The sequence below is a fragment of the Centropristis striata genome, chromosome 11, assembly GCF_030273125.1.
Source record: "Centropristis striata isolate RG_2023a ecotype Rhode Island chromosome 11, C.striata_1.0, whole genome shotgun sequence".
Lineage (NCBI taxonomy): Eukaryota > Metazoa > Chordata > Actinopteri > Perciformes > Serranidae > Centropristis > Centropristis striata.
Genome location: NC_081527.1, coordinates 10,786,682 through 10,810,196, shown reverse-complemented (window position 1 = coordinate 10,810,196; position 23,515 = coordinate 10,786,682). Strand labels below are relative to the sequence as shown.

Genomic DNA, 23,515 nt, shown 5'->3' with positions numbered 1-23,515 from the left:
TGCTTCCATTCTCTGGCATCTTACTATTGTGTGTGAGTGTGTTTCTGTATGCACGCCACGCCTCAAACTTTATTACATTTCGATAACTTTATACACGTGTGTGTGTGTGTGTCTTTATTCTCCCGAGCTAGCACCTCTGCTCTATTGGGACCCCGGTGGGCAGACCATAGCTCAGCAGGGGGCCTTCACTCCAATTTGCCATCGTTTGTCACCATTTGTTCGTCCTGACAAACAAAATGTTGGCCCTCGGTCCCCTCCCGTTTGGCCACAGTCACACATGGCATCAGCTGCTCTGCTCTTCTCATAGCTTTATTTCTTCCTTTTCTTTCTTTTTACTGAATAACTCGGCTAGCTGGGGCGGACACAAGCTTAAAATAGTTCCTTCATCTAATTACCTCATTTCATCTGACATTAATATTGAAGCATGATACTGTTGCATTATTGATGGCGTGTTTGTCTTGGTGTATGAGATGTTAATTAAAAGATAAACTGGAGCTGTGGCTGCATGACAGTTTCTTTATGCAGGAGTCAGCGGGCTTCTAGAGATTTCTTTTCTTTGACCCTCGTCTTCTTGTCTTTTGCTGATGCAGTCGCATGTCTCTACCAGCAGCCTCCAGCTTCATTGTGTACTTTAACATCTCTATTACAGGCCCTTAGATTTCAAGGTAATTGCATAATGCACTTTAAAACCAGTTTATGATAAACTCTAGCTGGACAGCAGACTTCTACGAGGCCAGCTGGGGTTGAGCGCTGACGAATGAGGTCGAGATGTTTCAGACAGATACAGCAGGCATGGCAACCTTCTCCGTGGTCAGATAGCTGATGCTGATTTCCTGCCTCATATCACTTTCTTGCATCTTAGCAGAGAAACTAAAACATGTTAAATTGCTCCCCGGCTCCATAAAAACACAGGAAGGTCAGGCAGTTAAAGAGCTTTCTGAGGCGTCATGGGAGAGTAAAGCCTCTCTTTGGATTGCTCGCAAATGGAGAGGCAATAAACTTTAGGTGACTTTACGGTGTTAACAGCAAGGAGTGAATGTAGTCGGGGATTTGGTTTCACTCTCCTCTTTTCTTCCTCCTCCACTTCGCTCTGATGTCCTGTGTCATAAGGTTTTAGCCGCGAGCTGTGAGATGAACAGGCAGATGACCGTACCATTAGGCTGAGTAGCTGGCTGTTTCTTTGGTCAATGAGGCCACGGGACAAATAAGTTGGCAAAGATTTAAACAAGAGGCTCCCTGGCAGCGGGGCCCAGGCTGCTTCCTTTCAGCCCCCAATGAGGGACGAAGAACAGATGTCTGGTTTGAAGCAGCTGAGTTTCTCTCGAGCTGTAATTTTTGTCTTGTTTGAAGTGAGCCCCGAGGCATATCTCATTTTCAGCCCTTGTACCAAATCATATGCATACCTTTATTCACATCTTGAAGACTCTCATTACGTGAAATGAAGAGTGTCAGATATGGGGGAAGCTATTAAGGAAGAGCAGCGAGCCCAGTGGTCTGTCGTAATTGGAGACACTAGTGCTGAGATGAGCTTTATATTACCAACGCCAGAGTAAATACTGACCTTGCTGTTTTCATGTTTGTGGCCCTGAGGGTGTTTTCAGTCTCCGGTTGTGATTCATAGAAAAGTAATGGTGAGACATAAATTCAGAAAAGAGTGCAAATGTGTTGGCTTTCGCAGACAGAGCGAGAACATAAAGATGTATTGATCATTAAAAGGATTTATGCATACGAAAGTCAACAAGCTTAAAGGATAAGTCTGTTGAAACGATACTGGTAACACCCAAAACCAACAGGGAGTTCATCTCACCAACAAGAGTTATGTGTCTAACTAAAGCCTGATCTCATTCAAATTATCTGTTTATTTTGAATCATTCCAACACAGTCCTCCTGCTGTAAGTGCACCAAATGTGTGTTAATCCACAGCTGAAAATAATCCTAAACAAATGTACTATTTACTCCTGCTTAAGAAACATTTGCTAAAAACACTGCCATGCAAACCTTTTATAACAAGACTAAAGGCGCCAAACTACATTTACACCACATCATCACTGTATAATAATATGGATCTAGTCAGTGTGACGTCACCCATTGTGGACTCCTATTTTCAAGTGTTTGGCTTTTTGACTGTCGCCATCTTGGATTTGTGGAGCCAGAAGTGATTAGAAGTGAACATAAGTGGATGAGAATGTAGAGCTAATCTTAAAGCTAGCTGCTAGCGTGGTTAGCACAGTGCCTATGGTTAACTGTTAAAATGCTAATGCTAATTTTCGTTAGCAAAAATTAGGCTAAAAACCATTAAAACTATATGCACTTACTGGAAAAACCAAGCAAGAACTTAAAACACATTGAAATAGCTACAGCTACGTTCATATTTTGGAATATGTGGTTTGTGCGATGGCTACGTTACCTGACCAGCATTATGATAACATCATAGTGTAATAATGGACGTAGTGTTAATGTTAGTTTTGGCTAGCAAAAAACAAAAACAAAATGTTCGTTACTTACCTCAGCAAAATGAACAGTGACTCCTTGGAGTGTCTGTTAGTCCAACCAAACGCTGAAAAGACTTTTTTAATGTACAAAACATTCAAATAAACTGTCAATAAGTGACAATACAGTGAAAGGGTCAAAGAGAAAAAGGACGTTTACCCGGTTATGTCTACTGTCAAGTTGGGCATTTTAACATGGGGGTCTATGGGGATTGACTCACTCTTGGAGTCAGCCTCAAGTGGCCATTTGAGGAAGTGCCGTTTTGGGAATTTCTGCATTAGCTTAATTTTTTTGCGCCGGATGTTGCTTTCATGGTGTTGCACTGTCAGAATGATGTAAAAGACAGCTGGTGCAGAGTGGCCATTAATGTCGGATTGTTATTTCTGAAGCTAAAAAAGGTATGGGGTGAGGGTTGTTTCCAAAGCTGTGCAACCATTAGACAGGCTCTTCAGATGACGCATACTGTTAGCTCAAAAGTCTACAGCCATGATAGCAATTTTGGGAGGCTGTAGTTAAGCGCAGGTACTGTGAGCTGAATGCTACCACGCTCACAATGACAAAACTTATGCTAATGGTAAATAGGTGTCAATTACAGCTAAATCCAAATCCTGGACTTATTAATAATTAACCAAAGTTATTACAATGAATCCTAGGTGGCAGATAAATGTGTGGACCAAATTCTTCAGGGGACCACCTCGCAGTAATATTCATCCCCTGGTGACCATGAGTGTGCAAAATTCAAAAACATCCATCAAATAGATGTTGGAGTATTTCAGTCAAACCAGTGTTGCCATACATACAGTAGAGCTACTGTGACTAGTAGATGAAATTATGTATTTGTGATCCTTTTTTCTTTCTTTCTTTTGTTGAACCTTCAGAAAGAGTCTGATTGCATTGTTGCTTTTGGTCTTGACATTAACAGAAACCAGAGGACACAACCAGCCTTATAACAATATCGTAAAAGACTCATCTTTTAATGTATGCATGCAATTATAAACCCTCCACATGAAACTGAAGAAATTCTTGGTGCATCTTTAATGCGTTCAAACCAGGATCCTCCACGTTTATCTCTGTGTGAGCAATCATTTCAAATATGAGCCCTCCACTTTGATGCTAAATTATTGATTTAAATGGCTGCAATAAAACCTCATCAGCAAATTCATTTTAATTGACAGGGGAAAGCTGATGGTGTCGTCACTCCTCGGTTGATTTATGTGTAAGGTTGATTCTATTGGCATTGAAACTCACCCTGGGGTATTAATGTGAAATGATCTCCATTTGTAAATTCACTTTCACTCCCGCCCGCCCGCTCCGCAGGGAGGTCAGAGTGTGTGTGTGTGTGTGTGTGTGTGTGTGTGTGTGTGTGTGTGTGTGTTTTCCAACAGGGAATTGAATGTGGCTCTTGTGGTTGTAGGTCTGTCTCCCAATGCTGCCACAATATCCATATGTCATCAATCTAATGAAAGTCAATATAATGGTGAAAAATTAAGTTCAGACTCAAAGAACATTGCCAAAATATTTTTTGGGTGTGTAAAATTGCTAGTTATGTGAATAATACTATTAGATGTGCTGTTGTCAGTATTAAAGGGTGTTTTTTGGAGAAGTGCAATCAGTGACTATCATATAAAAACTCTTCTAAGTTGAATTAACTGAGGTATTCCAGCCTTCATTTCATAACCATCCACCACTTTCTAATCAAATCGCTTTCATCAAGAGCTCATCTAGTTGTTGCAAACTATGTTAATGTGTTAAAATGAGCCGAGCATCCACCAGTGTGGTTGCAATCAGCACAGACTTTCATTACAGTATGTTAGAAAATAATGGGAAGACACAGCAGAGGAAAAACAAGGCGATTATGAGTCAGCACCAGGAAAAAAAATCTCCTTCCTAATTAAATCAAGTGTGCCCTTCACTTCGCCAAACTTCCATATCTTGTTTTGATCGCGCGGCTGCTGCTGGTAACCTGCTTGAGATATTTTGAAAAATACAGTCCAGAATTTAAGCTTGTGGAATAAGATTAAACTCTGTTACTTGCTGGAATTATCAGCATCCTTAAATGGAAATCACTCGGGGTAAAAAAGAGCGTGTTTCATGCAGGCAGGAGGTCGACTCATCTTGGACCTCTTACTGTCTGCTGCAGATATAAGACCCACTTCAAATAGAAGATTAACCAACACGTTTCAGAAAAGGCTTAAAAAAACAAGTTCATTAATCTTGTTTTCACACTTTTGTATTCGGGGATGGAAATACTAGATTGGTGGTCCGTTTCTAGGTATAAAATGCATCATATTATAAAATAATACTAAAGGACAGTGTTAAAATATTATCAAAGGACATTTAATGAAAGTTTTATCCTCCCCCAGGCTGCATGTCTGGCTATGAGGAGTGATAATGAAGCACATAAGAAAAAAGATCTCTAATGCATTATAGATCAGTTATAAGCCATTAATAAGAACAACAGTTGGTTTGTGAAAAGGTCATGAAAAATTACTGTGGCAGGTGTTTGACTTTCTGTATGGTAACTATACGGTTATAACTCTTTGTGATTGATTAATTATACTATGTGTGTCTCACTTCAAGTCATAAACAATATGTCCTCCAACCCATATGCCATCGATTACACAATGTTTTTTTGTTGTAGATCACATGACATATCTTTTTCAAATAGAGTAACTGCTTTTTATAAGAATGACTTTTCACATAAATGCATCAGTCCAAATAATCTAATAATATATTTAGAATAATTATAATAATAAGTTGACAGTGAGTTAATACATAATGAGTACTTTTACTTTTGATACTTTAAGTACATTTTGATACTGATACTTTTATACTTTTACTTCAGAAATGTTTCGGGCAGGTTCAGTGTTCTAGAAAATACCACAGGTTTGGGTCAAAAAGTTACCAACTGGCATTTGCAATAAATTATTAATTATTACAGAAACATTGTGTACAATCATCTTTCGTCCACCTTCACTTTGTCTCTTTTTTTCTCTGAAATACACACACACACACACACACACACACACACACACACACACACACACAGACACAAACTGAGGCGTACTCCCCATGACATCTGATTTACAAGCATCATAACATATAATGTGACATAACACCACTTTATCATTAGATATATGATATGATATGATACCATATGAATAGACTGATGATCTTTATGATCATTTACTCAATTAAATTACCCTCAATATTCTTCCCCTTTACTTTCACACACATATAGTCACTTTTCTCTTGTTTACACCAGAAACAGCAGGAATATTTCTTCGTCTTCGTCTTCAGTCCTCCTAAAATCAGATTACAAGGAGTCTGAACTCCTGCCAGCCCTTTGATGACCAGGACATGATGAAAACACGAAAGAACATATAATTTTTTTCTTAGAAGCTTATAGAAACAGAAGAGCCTTTTAACTACATTCGGTCTAACTTGGTAGAAAAATCTCTGTGTTCTTGCCAAGAGAAGCTCGCAGGGTATCGACGATCAACATCAAGAGAACTGACCATCACTCATATATTTAGCACAGTAAGTAGAAAGAATGAAGCTCAGCAAAGAAGAAAAGCATCTGTCAGTGTAAAATCAATAAAAAAAGCCTTTTGTGATTATAAATAATTCATCATAAACAGTTTGATTATGTTCATCAAGACATAATGAACAGGCTTTCTGGCATATTGCTAATTTGAATGACCTCTTAAAGCAGAAACATAGAATATTTATTATGAACATGCATTATAATACATTTTTTTAATGTTATTCAGACTTCAGAGAGTTGATTAAATTAGCCGTTTGACCTCACTTAAGATGTTAGCAGCTGTGTGACGGGTGCGTGTGCAAAATGAGGATGAAATGTTTGCTTCTAATTTTACACTATATTCTTACGTTTTCTTGGCTGACAGTGCATGCCATAATACATTTACTGTTAAATCGATAAATTGTGTTAATTTGGTCCAAAGGGACACGTTTCTGCAAAACAGACGACTGAAAAATGACAAACAATGGTTGTAATTATCATAATCATGCTGTGTGACATGTGAGTGCATCTGTGTGTGACAACAACATGAACATATCTGTCACTTCACCATCTAAAACAGGTATAAAAGCATGTTGGGAAAGTGAACATGTATTGAGTGAATTAACATAGCAGACTGACTGATGTAGAACATTTCTATGGTTTGGTGTAAAAGCATGACATCTCTCTGTGCACATAACAAGACAAATTCATTGTATTTAACAGTTTCTACTTTGCCTTCTGGCTGTATGGTTTATATTTTTTGTGGAAATTTACATTTGCATTAGCATAGGAAAAAGCCCATTTGCATGTTTTAGTAAAGTCAGCTTTAAAGTTTGTTGTGTTGCTGCAATCATGTTTCCTGCTTGACAGGCAAAAATGTGCAAATGACACTGCAAAACATTCTGTGTATGGTGAAATGCACAGTTCAACACCATATTCAGATTTTAAATCATATATCACTGATCGTGACGGTTTGAGTTTTTTCAGTGCCTCAACACTTGTACAGCAACGAACAAGTCCTGAAGTCCCTCTTCTTCATGCTGAATCTCCCATCTTCTCCCGACTTTTCATTATCCTTACAAATCTCCCAGTGTGCTAACAAGCCGCTACGCTCAGTGAGTGAACAGACGGAGCTCTGGGGGGAGAAGAGGATCAGAGAGACTTGGAGCTCTTGGGTTGGTGTGTGCTTAGAGATTCATTTTTTTTCTCTCTCTCTCTCCACATACAGCTGGGGCTCAATTAGTGTCCATTTTTACTAATTAAGTACACTCTGCCTGAATCAGTGGTGCAAAAACGAACGTTGTTTGTGAAATCATACGCTGTATCCAGCGTGCTGCCCCTGAGGCAGGCTGGAGGCCCTTCTACTGTACATTGCTCTTCCTCTTCCTCTTTCTCTCTCACTTCATGTGCTTGGAGACGACGAGAGGAAATGAAGCATTCCCAGTGGTTTTCTATAGCGAGTAAGTCTTTTTTTCCTGGTCTTGTTTGCACAAAATCCTACATTGAAGAAGAGCCGTTTTTAACAAATTAGGGAAGCTTCGATATTTAACTCGGCACCTAAAGTGATCCCTTCCTTTTTTAAACGGCAACCCTATGATGTTAAACGTCGTATTTCTGCATGACATCCATTACTGTAGCGCCGCGCTAAAGCCCAGCTACAGGCATGGTAGTGGAGTTTTGTGCATATTTCCCTAACAATGTGAGGCAGAGTAAGCTTTGGCACAGCAGATAAATCCTAAAGGACTTGAAGAAGAGACCCAGTCACAGACATTTACAGTGTGAAAATACCCTCACTAGTGTCTGAAGTTAACACTTTGTAGTATGATACGTGTTAAATTGCTACCACCGAGAGAACTGGGTCCGAGACTGTCAATCTCTACACACCATCTGCGTATGGTATTAATTTCCCAGACAAGACGACGGTCCTTCTGCAGAAGGGTCAGACTTCTCCAAAATGATCTGTCAACCCCTTCATCCCCTGTCGCACTCTTATCAATGCCGCACACTTCCCTCTCCACTGTTGCCATGGCTACGGTTTGGCAGGGATGAGCGGTATCAAAAGCGCTCTGGAGTTTAGCAAAGACTCCTCTCCACACTTACCTCTGTTATGTTGCTCTAATCCTTTCCTTTTGATCTTCTCTTGATGGAGACATTAAACCTGGAGGAATTCAAGATGTACCTTACAAAACCTTATGCTACTGTTTGACTGGATGAGATGCCAATTCTCTGCGGACTGATGCTCCGGTCCAGCTGGGCTGCTCTCTTCCAGCGAACAGATACCACCTCATTATCTGCAGTCCACAGATAGCGAACCCAGAGCAGTCGGGAGCACAGCTTTCTTCTGCTCCTCGCTTTGAAGCTAAAGCAAAACAATGAACTGCAATATTTCAGCTTGACGAACACTTTTAAAAAGGAGCACTCTTTGTGCTGAATTATGACTTTAAAATACTTTGTTGGCAGTGGACACAAAAAAAGCCTGACATCTAGATTTATATATAAAAAAAAGGAGTCCACAGGCATGCTGGCAGCTCTGTGGGACTGAACATAGGCACAGCAGGGCTTTGAGCTCAATACTAACGATTATTATGCAAACATGCTAATGTTCAGCAGGTTTAATATTTATCTTCATTCTCTATTTAACACTTTATAGGGCTCAACAAAGCTGCAATCTCTGGGACTTCAAAGTGAAGCCAATGCAGAAGTGCCTTTTTACCTGCATTCTTTCTAATGGCCAGCAGGGGGCGACTCCATTGGTTCCAAAAAGAAATCCGATTTATAGAAATCTATGAGACTGTACTTTTCACTTGATTTGTTATGTTATTAGGAAGAGTTAAACATTTTGTTAAATATGCATTGTTCCCAGTGGTAAGATAAAGACATATTACTTTATTATTTAATCCTCTCTTTATTAAATTACTTTGTTATTTCAACCTCTGCATTTAACCCATCCTTTTTTTCACACAAGTGAGCACACCATGCAAGGAGCAGATGGCAGCACATTTCTGCACCCGGGAAGCCCTGGGATTCAAACAGGCGACTCTCCAGTTACACGTCCGATTCCTAACCTCTAGGCCATGGACTGCCCATGATGAGAATATTGATATCACAGTGCTAGATGTGAAGCTGCCAGGTAGTTTAGCTTAGCATGAAGACTAGAATTAGGGGGAAACAGTTTGCCCCCCTCACTTCAGATATTTGAAAATCTGCTTTCCGGCACCTCTAAAGCTCAGTAATTAACATATATTGAATATAGTGAATATAGAGACATTCACTAAGGACTGTGGCCCCTTTAAGAACCGAACAGGAGAACTATCCTGAGCTTGATGGGTTAAAGAGTGTGGGTGAGAGAGTTGTGAACTGTGCGGGGTGAAATGCCAGAGCTGTAACCTTAGTGTTGTTGTTCTAAGTGAGAGTAAACAGACTCAACTCAAGTCCCTCAGTCTCATCTTTTACGTGGGTCCACAATGTTATATCTCATTTGTTTAATCTGTACAAAAACCAAAGTGTAAAAATGACAAGTTGTACTTTTACAAAGGGTTACGTGCTGGAATTAGTGTCTTCCTAGTTGACACCTCACACTGACAACAAGACTCAAGGAAGACACTATGCTGGCCAAGAAATTGTTCCAGCATGCAACTCTCCTGGAACAACACATTGTTGTTTTTAAATTTCTCTTGTTCAGTGTAAAGACCACAGACTGTTTAAAATGGGTCTGATTGTATAGAAGTCTTTGAGAAAATGACTCTACGTCTCACTTGATTTATTACCACAGGAAACATTTTCCTCCTGAGTTTATAGTATCAATTGTTAGTTTCAAGTCTTCTTCAATACAGCATGATGTTCACTTTGTAAATGGTCTCATTTGGAGAAGAATAGACAGATTATGCTATAGGGCGGGACTACTTGTGACAGGTCGCTACAGCAGGGTTGTCCAGTTTGGGTGTTTTCTTCTTTGGACTCTTTCCCAGTGTGTTTTCAGTTCATGAAAAGTGATTGGAACATTTTGGTTGCCTAAAAAATGTCTTTTTCAGTGTTTGGTTGTACTAACAGACTCTGAGGAATCCACTGTGGATTGCACCTTCTTAACAAAGCTAGCACTAATTGATAACCTGGCTCCACAGTCGGGCTCCACCGTTAGCATCGCTAACAACTCCTGGAATGTAACTTAGTACTTTTACTCAAGCACTGTACTTTAACCCTCCTGTTATGTTCGTTTCTCAGCAACAGCAATAATGTTCATGGGTCAAATTGACTCGGGGCATGTTTAATTATCCAAAAGTGTCAGAAATTTAAAAAATCCTGATAAACATTGTTTATATTTCATTAATATCTCCATTACTAACCATTTCAAACAATATTCAGTGCAATGGTGTTCTTTACCTCTCACAGATCAGGTTCAATGAGGATAATTCACTTGTTTTTCATAAAAAAATCTTTTTTTATGTACATTAAAAAGACCTACATATAAAATACAATAGTTTTACATTGATTTTTTTTTTACATTTTAATCTTTTTTTCTCTTTATGAAACAATACTTTAACTATTTTTTTTAGATTTTTAAACTTTGAAATGGGTCAATTTGACTCGCAACATAACAGGAAGGTTAATACAGCTTTTAAGTAGTTGTACTTTACTTGATTGCTTCCATATTGCACTTTGTATTTCTCTTCATTTCAGAGGGAAATATTATTTTAGGTTAAATATTGTTGTTTAATACTTGAAAATGTATTTAACATGAAATGACCATATAGACTGTATAGAATCTCAATAGTGGCCTCTATATATGACCTACATAATCAAATAAGACCATTAGCAAGAATATTGACTATTCTAGTGCCATCGGATGGGATTATGATGAATTCATGGAGGTTCTCCAGAATCTCTTTCGGCTCAGACTTCACAGGGACCTTCAGCAGTGATCGGACTAATGCTGGAGGCTCATGTGTTTTTGCTGAGCACTCTGGATCGGAAAGAAAGCACTGAAGAACCAGACTGTCAGACCCTGCTGTAGTACAACGAGAGGTTTTCTGGCGTCTGGTGCTCATGAAAACACTTGATTTAGTTTCCACAGGGGCCGCCAAACTCCACACGATATAAAAGTTCCTTATAGCCGCTTTAAGTAAAAAATCGGATCACTTGTTTCACCGCTGACTGATTCCAGTCCAGCGTGAAGATGAAACCCCGGGTGTCTCTTTGTGCCCCCAGACTCAGTGTAAAGGAGTGATGAAAAGATGTGTATGACTACGTCCCACAAATATTTCCTCACTCTCGCTCCTCTCCTTCATCCGGCGCCCTGTAGCCCTCTGTGAGAAACATCAATATCACTGACAGATGGTTGAAACGCAGCGAGAGTGAGAAGAAAAAAAAACAGCAGCTACATACAGTAGGTCTATTTGTGCTACGTGTGCATCCTCATCTTGTTTCATTTAAAGCCAATGGATTTCCATTTCTCCTTGTGTTAATGTTAAATGAGGCTCTGATTCCTGAATATTCATCCACTGACACTGCATGCTCCACTGGCTGATATAAACTATGGCAACACATTAGGCCATCTTAACAAATTCACTTGCACCTGTCATATTAACTCTAACGACTGACAATTAATGCTGAGGGGAAGTGCGTGATGCAAACACGTGCACATACTAACACACACACACAGCAGACATGCAGCTAAGCCTTAATAAGGGGATTTGATTTGGAAGGTATCATCATGCACAGACATGTTTTGTGTGGCTATTTGTCAGCAGCGGGTATGAAAAGTTGACTGTGTGACGTGTTGTTGTGAATATGCTGGAGTTTATATGGGCTGCATGATGAATAGCTGGTGTCAGGTGTTACCATGGGGATGATTACTTGAAAGCAGCCAAGGCACTATAAGCATTTGGGATTTCTAGCCAACCCATCAAATGCTTGGCAGGCCATTTATTTCAAATATACAGGTAGTTTCAGGCGATAAGGATCAGTGTGTGTGTGTGTGTGTGTGTGTGTGTGTCTTTGTGATATAGACAAAAAGAGATCACGCTGCATTTCAGGCAAACAGCCTCCTCCCATTTAATTACAAACCTGGGGTGACACATATCACTGTCAGCATTGGCGGCGTTGACCCCGGTAACAGGACGCGACAGTGCGACATACTGGCTCGTCGCCGCTCTCAGCTCGGACGGCGAGGAAGTGTTTTTGTTCCTTGTCTCTCCTCATCTTTCCAGTGAACTGTAAAGCCCTCCACATGTAGAGCAGAGTCCCTGAAGCCAGCCAGCCAGCCAGCCTTCTCACTCACGGCCTTGTTGCTAACACGCTCCACAGGCCACAACAATAGGGGCTCTGAAAACAAGCACTCAAAACTTTGACTGGCAGCCCGGCGGTGCGATCCGCCCCGATGCTCCACACAGATACTTTGCAGATTTAGAAAGATAGGAGTTAAGCTCAGGATCCACCGAGCCCTTTGGTCTTCTTTTCTTTTCTTAGCCCAATTTGGGACATCTGCTCTGAGACCACAGCATCACACACCCCCACTACGTTTACTCAAAAGCCTAAAGTCTGTGTCTTCCTGCTCTTCTCTATGCCGTGGCCTTTCCCCTCCCCTGGTGGGGATTTGTCATTCAAACTGGGGTTGAGGGACCTAAACCCCTCTATCTCATCAGCAAACATACAAATGCATAATCTGCTCATTCTTTCCAAACCCATTCACATGCATGCTAATGATCTCTGTTGGCCGCCCTTTTCACTGAGAGCTCCCTGCTTTGGTGCTTTGAAACACACCCTGGCAGTCACATGTGGTCCTGTAGATGTTGAGTCAGGCTGTATTTTGTTAAATCTTTTGCAGGGTACAATAGAAAATGTCACAGTGTTTCTTGTTTTTTTCACCTCATGGCAACATGACAGCGCAGTCATGGCCTTGTCGAACAAACACACACACACACACACACACACGCAAGTCAGCTGTGAAATGTCACAAATTCACCCTGTCAGAGAATCTCAAGAACAGTTTGAGATGTTAAGAAATAAGCTTATTCGCACTTCTTGCTGAGAGTGAGCTGAGAAGGAATGGTACCACACTCATGCCAGGTACAGTAAATGTGTAGCTAGAGCCAGCAGCCAGTTAGCTTAGTTTAGCACAGAGACCGACCACAGGGGGGGAAAGGTAGCCAGCACCTCTAAAGCTCACTGATTAACATGTTATTTATCTTTAGTTTAATCTTAACTAGCCACCTTTTACTTTGATGACAGCTTTACACACTTCTGGCGTTCTCTCAGATTCATGAGTTAGCCACCTGGATGGTTTTCAGTTAACAGGTGCACCTTGTCAAAAGTTACATTTGTGATTTTTTTTGCCTTCTTAATGTGTTTGAGACCATCAAAACAGAAGGTGGCTACCATGAAGAATCTAAAATATAAAACATATTCTGGTTTGTTTAACACTTTTTTGATTACTACATAATTCCATGTTTTCCATCATAGTTCAGATTTTTTAAAAATGTTAATCTACAATGTAGAAAGTAAATATATAGAAAATATAATAAAAATAAAGAAAACCATTGAATGAGAAGATGTGTCCAAACAGCCTGTTCTCCCTTCAAAAACATCAACATAGGTCGTGTGTACAGGCAGTGAAAAATGAGCGATAATGACATAATTTTATGCTCATATTAGACTAGGATCAAAAATGTATGTTTGAATGGGAGTCAATGGTGCAAAAAATGTCCTAAAGGTACTACGTGGAACAATTTTTTTTACACAGTGAAATATCGCCTTAACAATTGATCCAAGGTTGAAGTTTTAAAAGTTGATAGAAAACTGATATCCTTGCAAAATTTTGTCCCACTAGCATTAACACCCCATTTTTGACTTAAGTTACGTGAATCACGTTTTTAACGTAACTTACGTTTTTTAAGTAACTTTTTAAGTACATTTACTTACTGTTTAAAGTGTCTTTTATAACGCCTTACCTGGAAGTTTTTTGGCCTAAACCTAGCTCAGTGTTTTTACAACATAAATCCACAGAAACGGCAGCCTTTTTTATAACCGCGGACAGTACGTGCGTGCTATATTTGGAATGTGCTGTTGTACCGCGAGTCGCGATACGTACCTATCTGCCGTAATTTGTTGTACTGACACACAACCTCTTCTGCCGTTTATGTTGGAGAACTTATTGGTCCAAACTTTTGACTGATACTGTATGTTAATAGGATTTTGAATGTGATTTTCTTACTTCAGGATCTGTATGTTCCGGTTTCACTCTGTGTCTGTATTTCTCAGCCGACTCCAAGAAGTTCCAGGTCCCGGCCAAGAAACAGTCTGGCACATAACCTCCTTGTATAATGACAAATTGTGATTTTTCCACTATTTTTCCACTGCTTTTGTACTTAGGTATAAAAACCATTAGAGTCAAGCTGTTTCCTGCTGTTTCCCCTTCTTGTGCTGCTAAGCCATAAGATAACAGCCACTTTTCTGATGCGCAGTATCTCGTCCTTCAAATCCAACAGAGTACTGACACCCGTTAATCAATGTCCGGGGCTTCAGAGGCCATTTAATGGATCTCACACTGCAGAGCTCGAGTCACAGACGGGCAGAGGTGGGGAAGCCTCTCTGAGCACAAAGTGCACTGTCATGCTAATAATCAGCCCCTGCAACACTGAAGGCGTTCACGGCGAGAGCGCAGGGAGGTAAAGACGAAACTGAGAGTTATTTACCATCACAGACCTGTGTGTACGTGTATGTTTCTGTGCTGCATCCTTTTTAATTAAATGTGAACAAATCATTTGAGGGGAAAATTGAGTATTTCTGTAATGAGCTGTTGTGCAGCCCCCCATTTATATTTTTCATAAGACATGATGCTGCAGCAAAGATTACAGTTGGTGCCAGCTGCTTTGCTGAAATGTTCAGATATACTTGAAGACCAGGGTTATAGGGAGTAACGGATTATCTTTAACAAGATTACAATAATCTGGTTATAAAAAATACTAAATGTAATCCATTAATTTGGATTAAAAAAAGAAGAATGTCTCATCACTTGTGGCTTTATTCTGAATTATAGCTTTAATGTAAAATGGTGGAAAAAGTGGAAAATTATACATCATTTTCTAAAGGTTCTTCATGGTAATTAGTGTCTGCAGTTAGGAAAAATGTAATTAATGTCTTCAGTGGGGATAAGTGAGTAATACATTATTATTTAAGTTTTTTTTTTTGTTATTGTCAGAGTAAAGTGCCACTGCAGTAGTTTATTATGCCAAATTGAGTGGTGAAAATGAGATTCTGTATGTTTGTAATTCTGCTGCATATTATTAATGATATAAATATGGATGAATAAATGCAGCTACTTTCACATCTTTAGAGCAATATAGTTAACCTTAAAGATGGTTAAACTCAAGAACGCATGCCCATCAGAGTCAAATCACAGCTGATTTGAGTATAAATAGAACATATTGGAGATAAAGACCTTCTCCCCTGACTGTCATATATATTTAATGCACCACATCACGTTATGTTTCAGCATTACTGCAGCTATCTTGTCTGTATGCGCTGTTTCCCTCATTTGCTGCCTTCCCACCATCACTCTGCGGTGCAGTATCTTAGAATATTCAATTAAAATACAGCCCATTTTACATAAAAATGATTGCTGAAAAGACTTTGATTTCCATTTGTGCTTGCGGTGCAGAGATGCAGAAATTCCTCCACACTGAGTCTGTGCAGGCGAGCCGGCACAGGGTCGTTAAAAAGCCTGATATTTTTGTGTCTCTCCTCACAGTTTCGGCTTAGTGCTGCATGCGCTTCACCATAAAGAGGGTAGTTTTCCATTGATGAGCCGGCACAGGCAGCTTCAGCACCAGCAGCAGCAAATCACTACTCTGTTAAAAGGCCCTGATGCGTAGCAAACTCTCCTGCCAAGCCTCCTCGCTCCAAATCTGCCTGCTTGCAGACCCCCTGTAATTGGAGGCATTAAACTTGCTTTGGACAGGATGGCAAATGAGTGCTTTGAGCTTGGAAGAGAACTGACTGGTGCATTCAGAAGGCCGACACAAGTAGATGCAGCTAAATCTGACAAATCACTGCCAATCCGGCAGATCTGTGTGTGAGTGGAGGGGGGGGGGGGGGGGGGGGGGGGGGGGGGGGGGCATGTGTGTATAGTTATGCATTTGAATGTGTGTTTGTTATGTGTTTTGTCTTGGCTGTGGTTCGCGTGTGATTATGTACGTCAAGTATACCAGCCGAGCCGCTGTTAATCTCCCAGTAATCGCGGGGATCACTCTGGTGATGTGGGGATTTGACGTTGAACCGCAGATCGTCTGGTCGTTGACGAGCGAACCAGCAGCCATGAAATAAAAACTGTCTGTCATGCTGCCATCACTTCCCCAGTTTTCCCTCCACCAAGCACACTCATTAAAACCTCTGTGAGGGACTGTCGCAGCTGATTTCTCATCACTTAATGGTCTGTAATACGATAATGAGATATTTTCCTTTAGGTTCGCTGCCATTTTGCATCATCCTTAAGATGCGGCGGTGAAAAGCATTTCTGCTGAGATGGAGAGTGTTTTCTCTGGTGGAGCGGCGAGCCGGAGCGGCCTGCGAGGCTGGAGACGCTTCAGATGTTTAATGTTAAACGGGATGAAAAAAATCTCACTTTTGACACTGTGTCAGATCGCAGATGCAAATACACAACAAGCACAGGCTGTTTTGTAGAGACTCATTCATGCTTATGTTCTGTTCCGGTCAAATTTGACCCATTTTTTACATTTGAAAGCACATGGCTGATTGTTGCTCCCCTCAATTATGACTCACAGGAGTGTTTCCAAAATGAGCGCTCTACTCAGAGGTAGGAGATCAAACTTGTTCTCATACCTACACATAACGGTTTAAACATTGTGAAACAGTCTTAGATCATTTGGTTTAAGCATAGACTGTATAAATAATGGACATAGTGACCGTGACGTCACCTATTGGTTTGTGGCCCGTTGGAAGCATCGAGTTCAGCGTTACACTCGTCACCATCTTGTGTCGCCATCTTGTTTCCGATACGGGGAGCAGACCATATTTGGACTGTGGAGGAGCGAGAGGGATCTGATCACTGACTACAGCCTCTCTACACCTCAACCTGACTGAGAGAAGAAGATGCTAATTCATGTTAGCATTAACTGGAGCATTAACTGGGATGTTAATTTTGGCTAACAAAAAACACAAACAGAAAAATGAACAGCGACTCCTTGGAGTGTCTGTTAGTCCAACCAAACGCTGAACAAGACATTTTTACTGAACAAAACGTTCAAATAAACTTTCATTAAGTGAAAATACAGTGAAAGGGTCAAAGTTATGAGACCAAACCGGTAAACGTCCTGTTTTATATCTATATAACGTTATAAGTAACTTTATTGACACGTTGCCGTGGATATGCATTGCTCTGCTTCTCTCCTGATGACGGCTCGCCTTGTTAGTGACCTGTCAATCAAAGGTAGCCACGCCCCAAATCATATGATTCTCTATCTTCTTTTTTCTTCTAAATGGGGCCATTATTTACATTATTAACATCAAATTATCTTGAAGAAGATTTTTTACTAACGATTGAGACATTAGTGTTATCCTAAAAAAATGTCTGAGGTAATAAATAAATTGAAATTAATGGACAGAAATGTTTTTGCAGCCAGGATTTTTCGGTAGAATGCAGCTTAAGGCACTTCCTGGTTTGCCTCCCTGCTCAGACCCAGAGGTTGCCGCCTGGATTTAAGCAAGAAAACTACTTCCCTAAGGTTAGGGGAAAAGTACATGGTTAAGATAGTTCAATAAATGCACATAACCACCAGAAGTAAAGTAGTTTTACTGGTGCCAACATTTCCATATTAAATATACTTTTTGAAATTGGTCTTTTAGAATATTACATTTTTGAGACACTGGCATTTAGGTCTTCATTAAATGTAAGCCATAATCATTATAATGCGAAGAAATTAAATAAATTAAGACATGAAATGTTTCATTCTGTGTGTAATGGATCTATATAATGTGTTATTTTCACTTTTTGGATTTAATTACTGACATAAATAAACTTTTCTATGATATTCTAATTTTTTGATAACCATACATATATATATATATATATATATATATATATATATATATATGGTTAAAAGCTTGGCCAACTGCAAAACAGAAAAATAGAGGTTTTCAGAAGACTTTCTCCTTAATAATCTCTACACAATATTCTCCATTAGGGTCGGGCCTTTATGCACATCTTCTGTCTTGCATCAACAGAAAGAGCAGCTGTACCACCGCAAAGCATTTATCTGCTATCTTCCTACAAAGCCTTGACACACATGATAAATGCCACGCTTTATGAGTCGCCCGGTGGAATTACACTCAGTGGCTGAGTGGCTGCATATATTGCAAATTTCGATCTGTGTGCTTCACAAGACCTTTGTGTTGACCGGGCGTGTGTACATCCTGTGAGAGCAGAGGGGATGATTAGAGAACATGTACGACATCACCAGTCGTTCCTCTCTGCAGCTGCTGTCTGAGCAGCGAGTCACAAACGGGTAAGTACTAACCCCCCCGACGGAAGAGCTCCCTTTCAGTCACTAAAAACAGAAGGTGACAGCTTCACTCATCCGCACTGGTACGGAAAGAGACCCGGTTTGTGTCCTGGCTGACAGATTAAAGCCGAACAACACTGACATTTGGTGTGAAGCCAGATTAACTTTGCCTCCTTGAAGCCTCTCCAGCAGCAGCGGCGGAGACTGAAATCCCCCAGAATAGTCCTGTGGTCTCGCTAATTGGCGAGCTGCGCGGACCGGCCTTTGATTAATCTTAAATCTTAATGAGTCCATCCAAAGCTGCTGTGATATTCCGACTGAGGAGGTAAAACACACTTGCTATTCCCTCTTTTCATCCCTCGGCCGGATAAGAGGAGACCCGGAACCTCAGCCCATGTGAACCCGGCGAGAAATCAAAGAGAATACCAGAGATCCGTTTAATAATTTATTTGCATATGATTATCGTAAAAATACTGAAAGAGAAATGCTTATTTTTGTTCTAGTTTTCTGGCATTTTTTTTTCTTTTTTTACAATCTAATACACCTTTAATTGCACAGGAAAAAGTCTGCCCTAACAGACACACATTTTCTTCTTTCATTGTGACATATAGTTTCAGATATGTAATGACCATTTAATGTGGAATTTCTCCATTTGTTTGCTCCTCAACAATAAACAAACAAGCATATAAACGAGGGTCATAGAGCGGCCGGAGTCGGCTCAGATGGCTGTAAATGCTGAGCCGACTGGTCTAATAGAAATATAGTATTATATACAGGCAGTTGTTTTTTAGATAGGAACTGCGCTGACAGCTGGCGTGCTGAAGAAAACACATGTCAGGAGAAATAAACCAATGAGTGATTTGTTCTACATTACTGTTTGTAGGTCAGGTCAATATTAAGGTCACGAAGCTATCATCTGGATTCTGACCTTTTTAATTCCCACTGATCTGCAACACATTCGCCAAAGTAAAATATACAACACAGCACTACCACGGGCGCTTTTCATTTAGAACCGTTCTGTCTGAGCAGAACTGTCTGTCACTCATTCATGTCTGTCTGGTTCGTTAATGTGTGAAAAAAAACAAGCATCGTAATAAAAAAGTTAAGCCCCGGTGCTTGTAAAAAAAACACCCCAAAAACACCTCTTTTTAGCAATAATAGATAATAACTTAGCATTCAAAACAATGCGTATATATATGAATCAAATAAGATTAAGAAAACATGGACGTTAAAGTCCATACAGCAAAAATGCCACCAAAGCAACAGTTAATGTGGAACTTATTTGTACTTTTTCTCATGAACAAGTTTCCACTTTGGCATGCACATGACGTGTCCCGCACAGTGTCAGTTACGCCTCTCCTCAGACAGACGGAGAGACGGTGTGAAGACTCGGATGCTTTGTACAGATTTGTAACACGTATATCTCCCAGTACATGTGGAAGACGGTATTTAAGAGGAAGCAGATGAAAAGTGTTTGTTTTTTTCTTGTTTCCCAAAAAAAATAAAAAGCGAAATAAAAGAACAGGTTGGGTTTGAAAAATAAAAAAAGGTAGATTGGATTGAAGGTCTACAGATGTGGAGCTGTCTAAAGAGTTAGTTGTAAGCAAATGTTTGCTTTATCTTGGCACTGTTGTATCATCTGATCGTGTGTGTGTGTGTGTGTGTGAGCTCTCCGGTCCTCGATGTGAGGGGAGGGGGGGAGAGAAGGAAAAGACTTGATTCCCAACCAGCAGAAAACACATGCAGACATGCAAACACAACCTGAGAGGGGCGCAATAGGAAGTTTGGCTTTATGTCAATAGTTACAAATCCACAAGTGTCAAGTAATGAACACACACACTGCAATGGACAGTTCTCTTTAACATTAAATCTCCAGTTGGGATGAAATCTCCAAATCGGTCCTTTCTTTCTCTCTCTGCAGCTTCCTTCTTTTTTATTTTCTTCTTTGTATTTTACATCAGGCTCTTCACGTCAGAGTCTCTAGGTAGTTTTTCACTCGTTCTGTTTCCTCCGTTTGGCAGCAGCTCACACTCTGATGGGGAGAGTTTGGCTCATCTGTTGCCGAACGATTTCCTGACTGCTGTCCGGACTCTTCCTGTTGTGTCCCGGCAGCGTCCCTCCGAGCCGCAGCAGGTCCCTGCCAACACAAAGCGGCACAAGGTCAGCAGCAGGTTCACAGACACTTTAAACAAAGGATACAGCTCATTATTACTCAGCTAAGTGCTCTCATTGAAGGTGGATAAAGGTCTAATCCATCTTAGTGTCAGTAAATTCTGCATAGTATATATACACCTACAGCCTCCTGGCTATAAACAATAAAAGTACCGCATCATGAGGATAAAATCTGCTGATCTAGAGCTTCATCTGCCATAAACAAAGTCCAAATGCAAAGCCAAATCTGCTCATCACATTCCCAGTTTTAATAAAAGTTCAACATATTTCTTAGCTATCTTGGAAGAAGCGCCGCAGCCTCCGAGTGTCCTTTGTTGCTCGGTCAGTGTCCTTGTTTTTAAGGCCCTTCGTGGCTGAAGATACTCTACAGATAGCGCTGCATCTCATATCCTCTCTCTCCCTCCGTTATCTGCCCCAACATCATTGAGCAGCCAATGGCAGGTGAGCAGGAGCGAGCTGCTCAGACGCACACGCAAACACGGGCGACGCTCCCTAAATCATGCTCTGACAACATGATCCGTTCTCTCTCCTCCTCCTCCTCCCGCTCCCCCGTCTATCTCTCATGCTGTTGCATACAGATGAGGCCATAAATTAATCATTGGCATGTCATCTGCACAGAGCGACACGTAGCATAACATACACACACACGCACACACACACAAACGCATATCCCCTTCCTATTTGCCCATCACAGCATTGGGCGCGCCCTCCCCTGATGCATTAAAAAGCTCATTAGCAACCTAATTAAACACATTCCTCTCTTTTAGCTTCTCCTCAATCTCTCTTATTACTCACACTTCATCACCTCCTGCTTTTCCACATCAGCAGCTCTGGCTGCTGTCTGTCCTATCACCTACATTCCAGCATCCAGCCAAGTATAGGGGGAATTAAACCGAGGTCAGCCATTACATTTCCACACACAATTAGCTTCACTGAGCCCAAATCCTGGCATAGGAATCGCCCTTGGGGCCCTGTGTTAGAGTGAAAGTGTGAGCCAAGGAGCTGGCACAAGACCTGGATACTGTATGTATGAATTCTTCCTTTTGTGCCTGTCGGAAACAGGAAGCTACCACGTCGTCAGAGCCACAGAGTCTGGGATGTGCACTTGATTCATTATACATCACAACAGAGTCGAGGGTCTAGCATCTAAACCGGCGCTAATCATACTGTTGACTGGATGCCAGGATAACAAAATCCAGAACAAACACGTCAGTAAGAAATGGCTGGAACGTTTGGAGTGCTGAAAACAAAGTTGAAAAACATCTCTGCGAGGACGGTTAGCTATGAATAAGTCAACTTCTACACTTCTAAGGGAAGCGTCAGAGAAACAGAGGCAGATGTCTGTCTAGCAGTAAAAGCCTTTAGCACAAAGAAATACTCTCCCAAATCACCCGAAAGCATAAAACAAACCAAACCCAACAAGCATGAACTTTGGTGTGCTTCTCTTTAGCAGCCATTTTTTTTCTTTTACTGTGACATCTTATTCCAACAACCCAGAGGCTCCAGGAGGAGTCTTCATCCTGCACTTCACAGCCGTCGTATACAATACAGGGGACAATTTCACACAAGGTGAGAGAGAGAGAGAATTGCATCACCCCATTTTTTTGTGTGTGCACTATTCAGCTGTTTTTGGAAAAAAAACCTCAAGAGCATAAAGTGCCAATATGGAAAACAGCAGAATAAAATATATTTCCAACAAAGTCAGCCAGCAAACAGCACAACAAACCACACCGATTTTATGATGAAAGTTCCTGCAAATGTGTTATCAAATATTATAACATTTCTACCGTGAGCTTCTGCATTTATTGTAAACTCTGCTGCTTTAGTGATTCTTCTGAATGGTTGTGAGATAATGTTGCAGATGAATATCAGTTTGGTACAAATCCCCTCTATACATAGCCTTTAAACCCAGTGAGAGTTTTTGCTGCAGCTTTTTAGAAAGTAAATTCAGCAAGTTTGTCTGAAAAGTTGCTAAATCTCACAGGAAACTTGCAAAGGTGGCAACAGTGAGGTGGCTTTTTCTTCCTGAAAAGAGCTGAGATATAACACATTTCCACAAGCAAACAGTTTCCACTCAGCTTGAAACTTCTCCCCATTCACTTCATTGAAAGAAAGGCAGGTTGAGAACAATTCAAAGGAATTAAATAAAAATATATTAGACCACTGTTTTCTTCAGTTTCTTGTGCATTTTAATGCCTGGTACAATTAAAGGTACATTTGTTTGGACAAATATAATGATAACAACAAAAATAGCTCATAAGAGTTTAATTTAAGAGCTGATATCTAGACGTTTTCCATGGTTTTCTTGTTAATGATTTGGTTATTATCAAGAAAAACATGGAAAATGTCTAGATATCAGCTCTTAAATTAAACTCTTATGAGCTATTTTTTGTTGTTATCATTATAACTCTCAAAACAAATGCACCTTTAGTTGTACCAGGCATTAAAATGAACAAAAAAATGAAGAAAACAAGGGTGGTCTAATAATTTTTTCCATGACTATATATATGTAGGTATAAACATTTTATCCATGAAAACTCTCTATCATGCAGCAGTTTCTCTAATGTTTTGGAGTAAGGCTGCAATTTACATTCATTTTCAGTATTGATTATTCTCTCGATTTGAGCTACACAATATGAAGAAAATGTGTAGCATTGTTGATTATCTCGATAACGGTAGTGTACTCGTATAACTCACTTGTAATCATTATATTTGTCGAAACAAATGTACCTTTAGTTGTACCAAGCATTAAAATTAACAAAAAATTGAAGAAAATAAGGGTAGTCTAATCATTTTTTCCATGACTGTACAT

The 23,515-nt window shown here is 40.3% G+C and overlaps 1 protein-coding gene across 1 annotated transcript in view; it reads right to left on the bottom strand.

Moving 5' to 3' along the window:
* Positions 1 to 19,254: 19,254 nt before the first annotated feature.
* The window catches only part of ephb3a (eph receptor B3a), a 42,680-nt gene continuing 38,419 nt past the window's right edge, over positions 19,255 to 23,515 (bottom strand). The window contains exon 15 of the mRNA XM_059344297.1: positions 19,255 to 20,668. Within this exon, the coding sequence (XP_059200280.1) occupies positions 20,557 to 20,668 (112 nt within the window). The 3' untranslated portion in view covers positions 19,255 to 20,556. The remainder of the gene's footprint in view (positions 20,669 to 23,515) is intronic.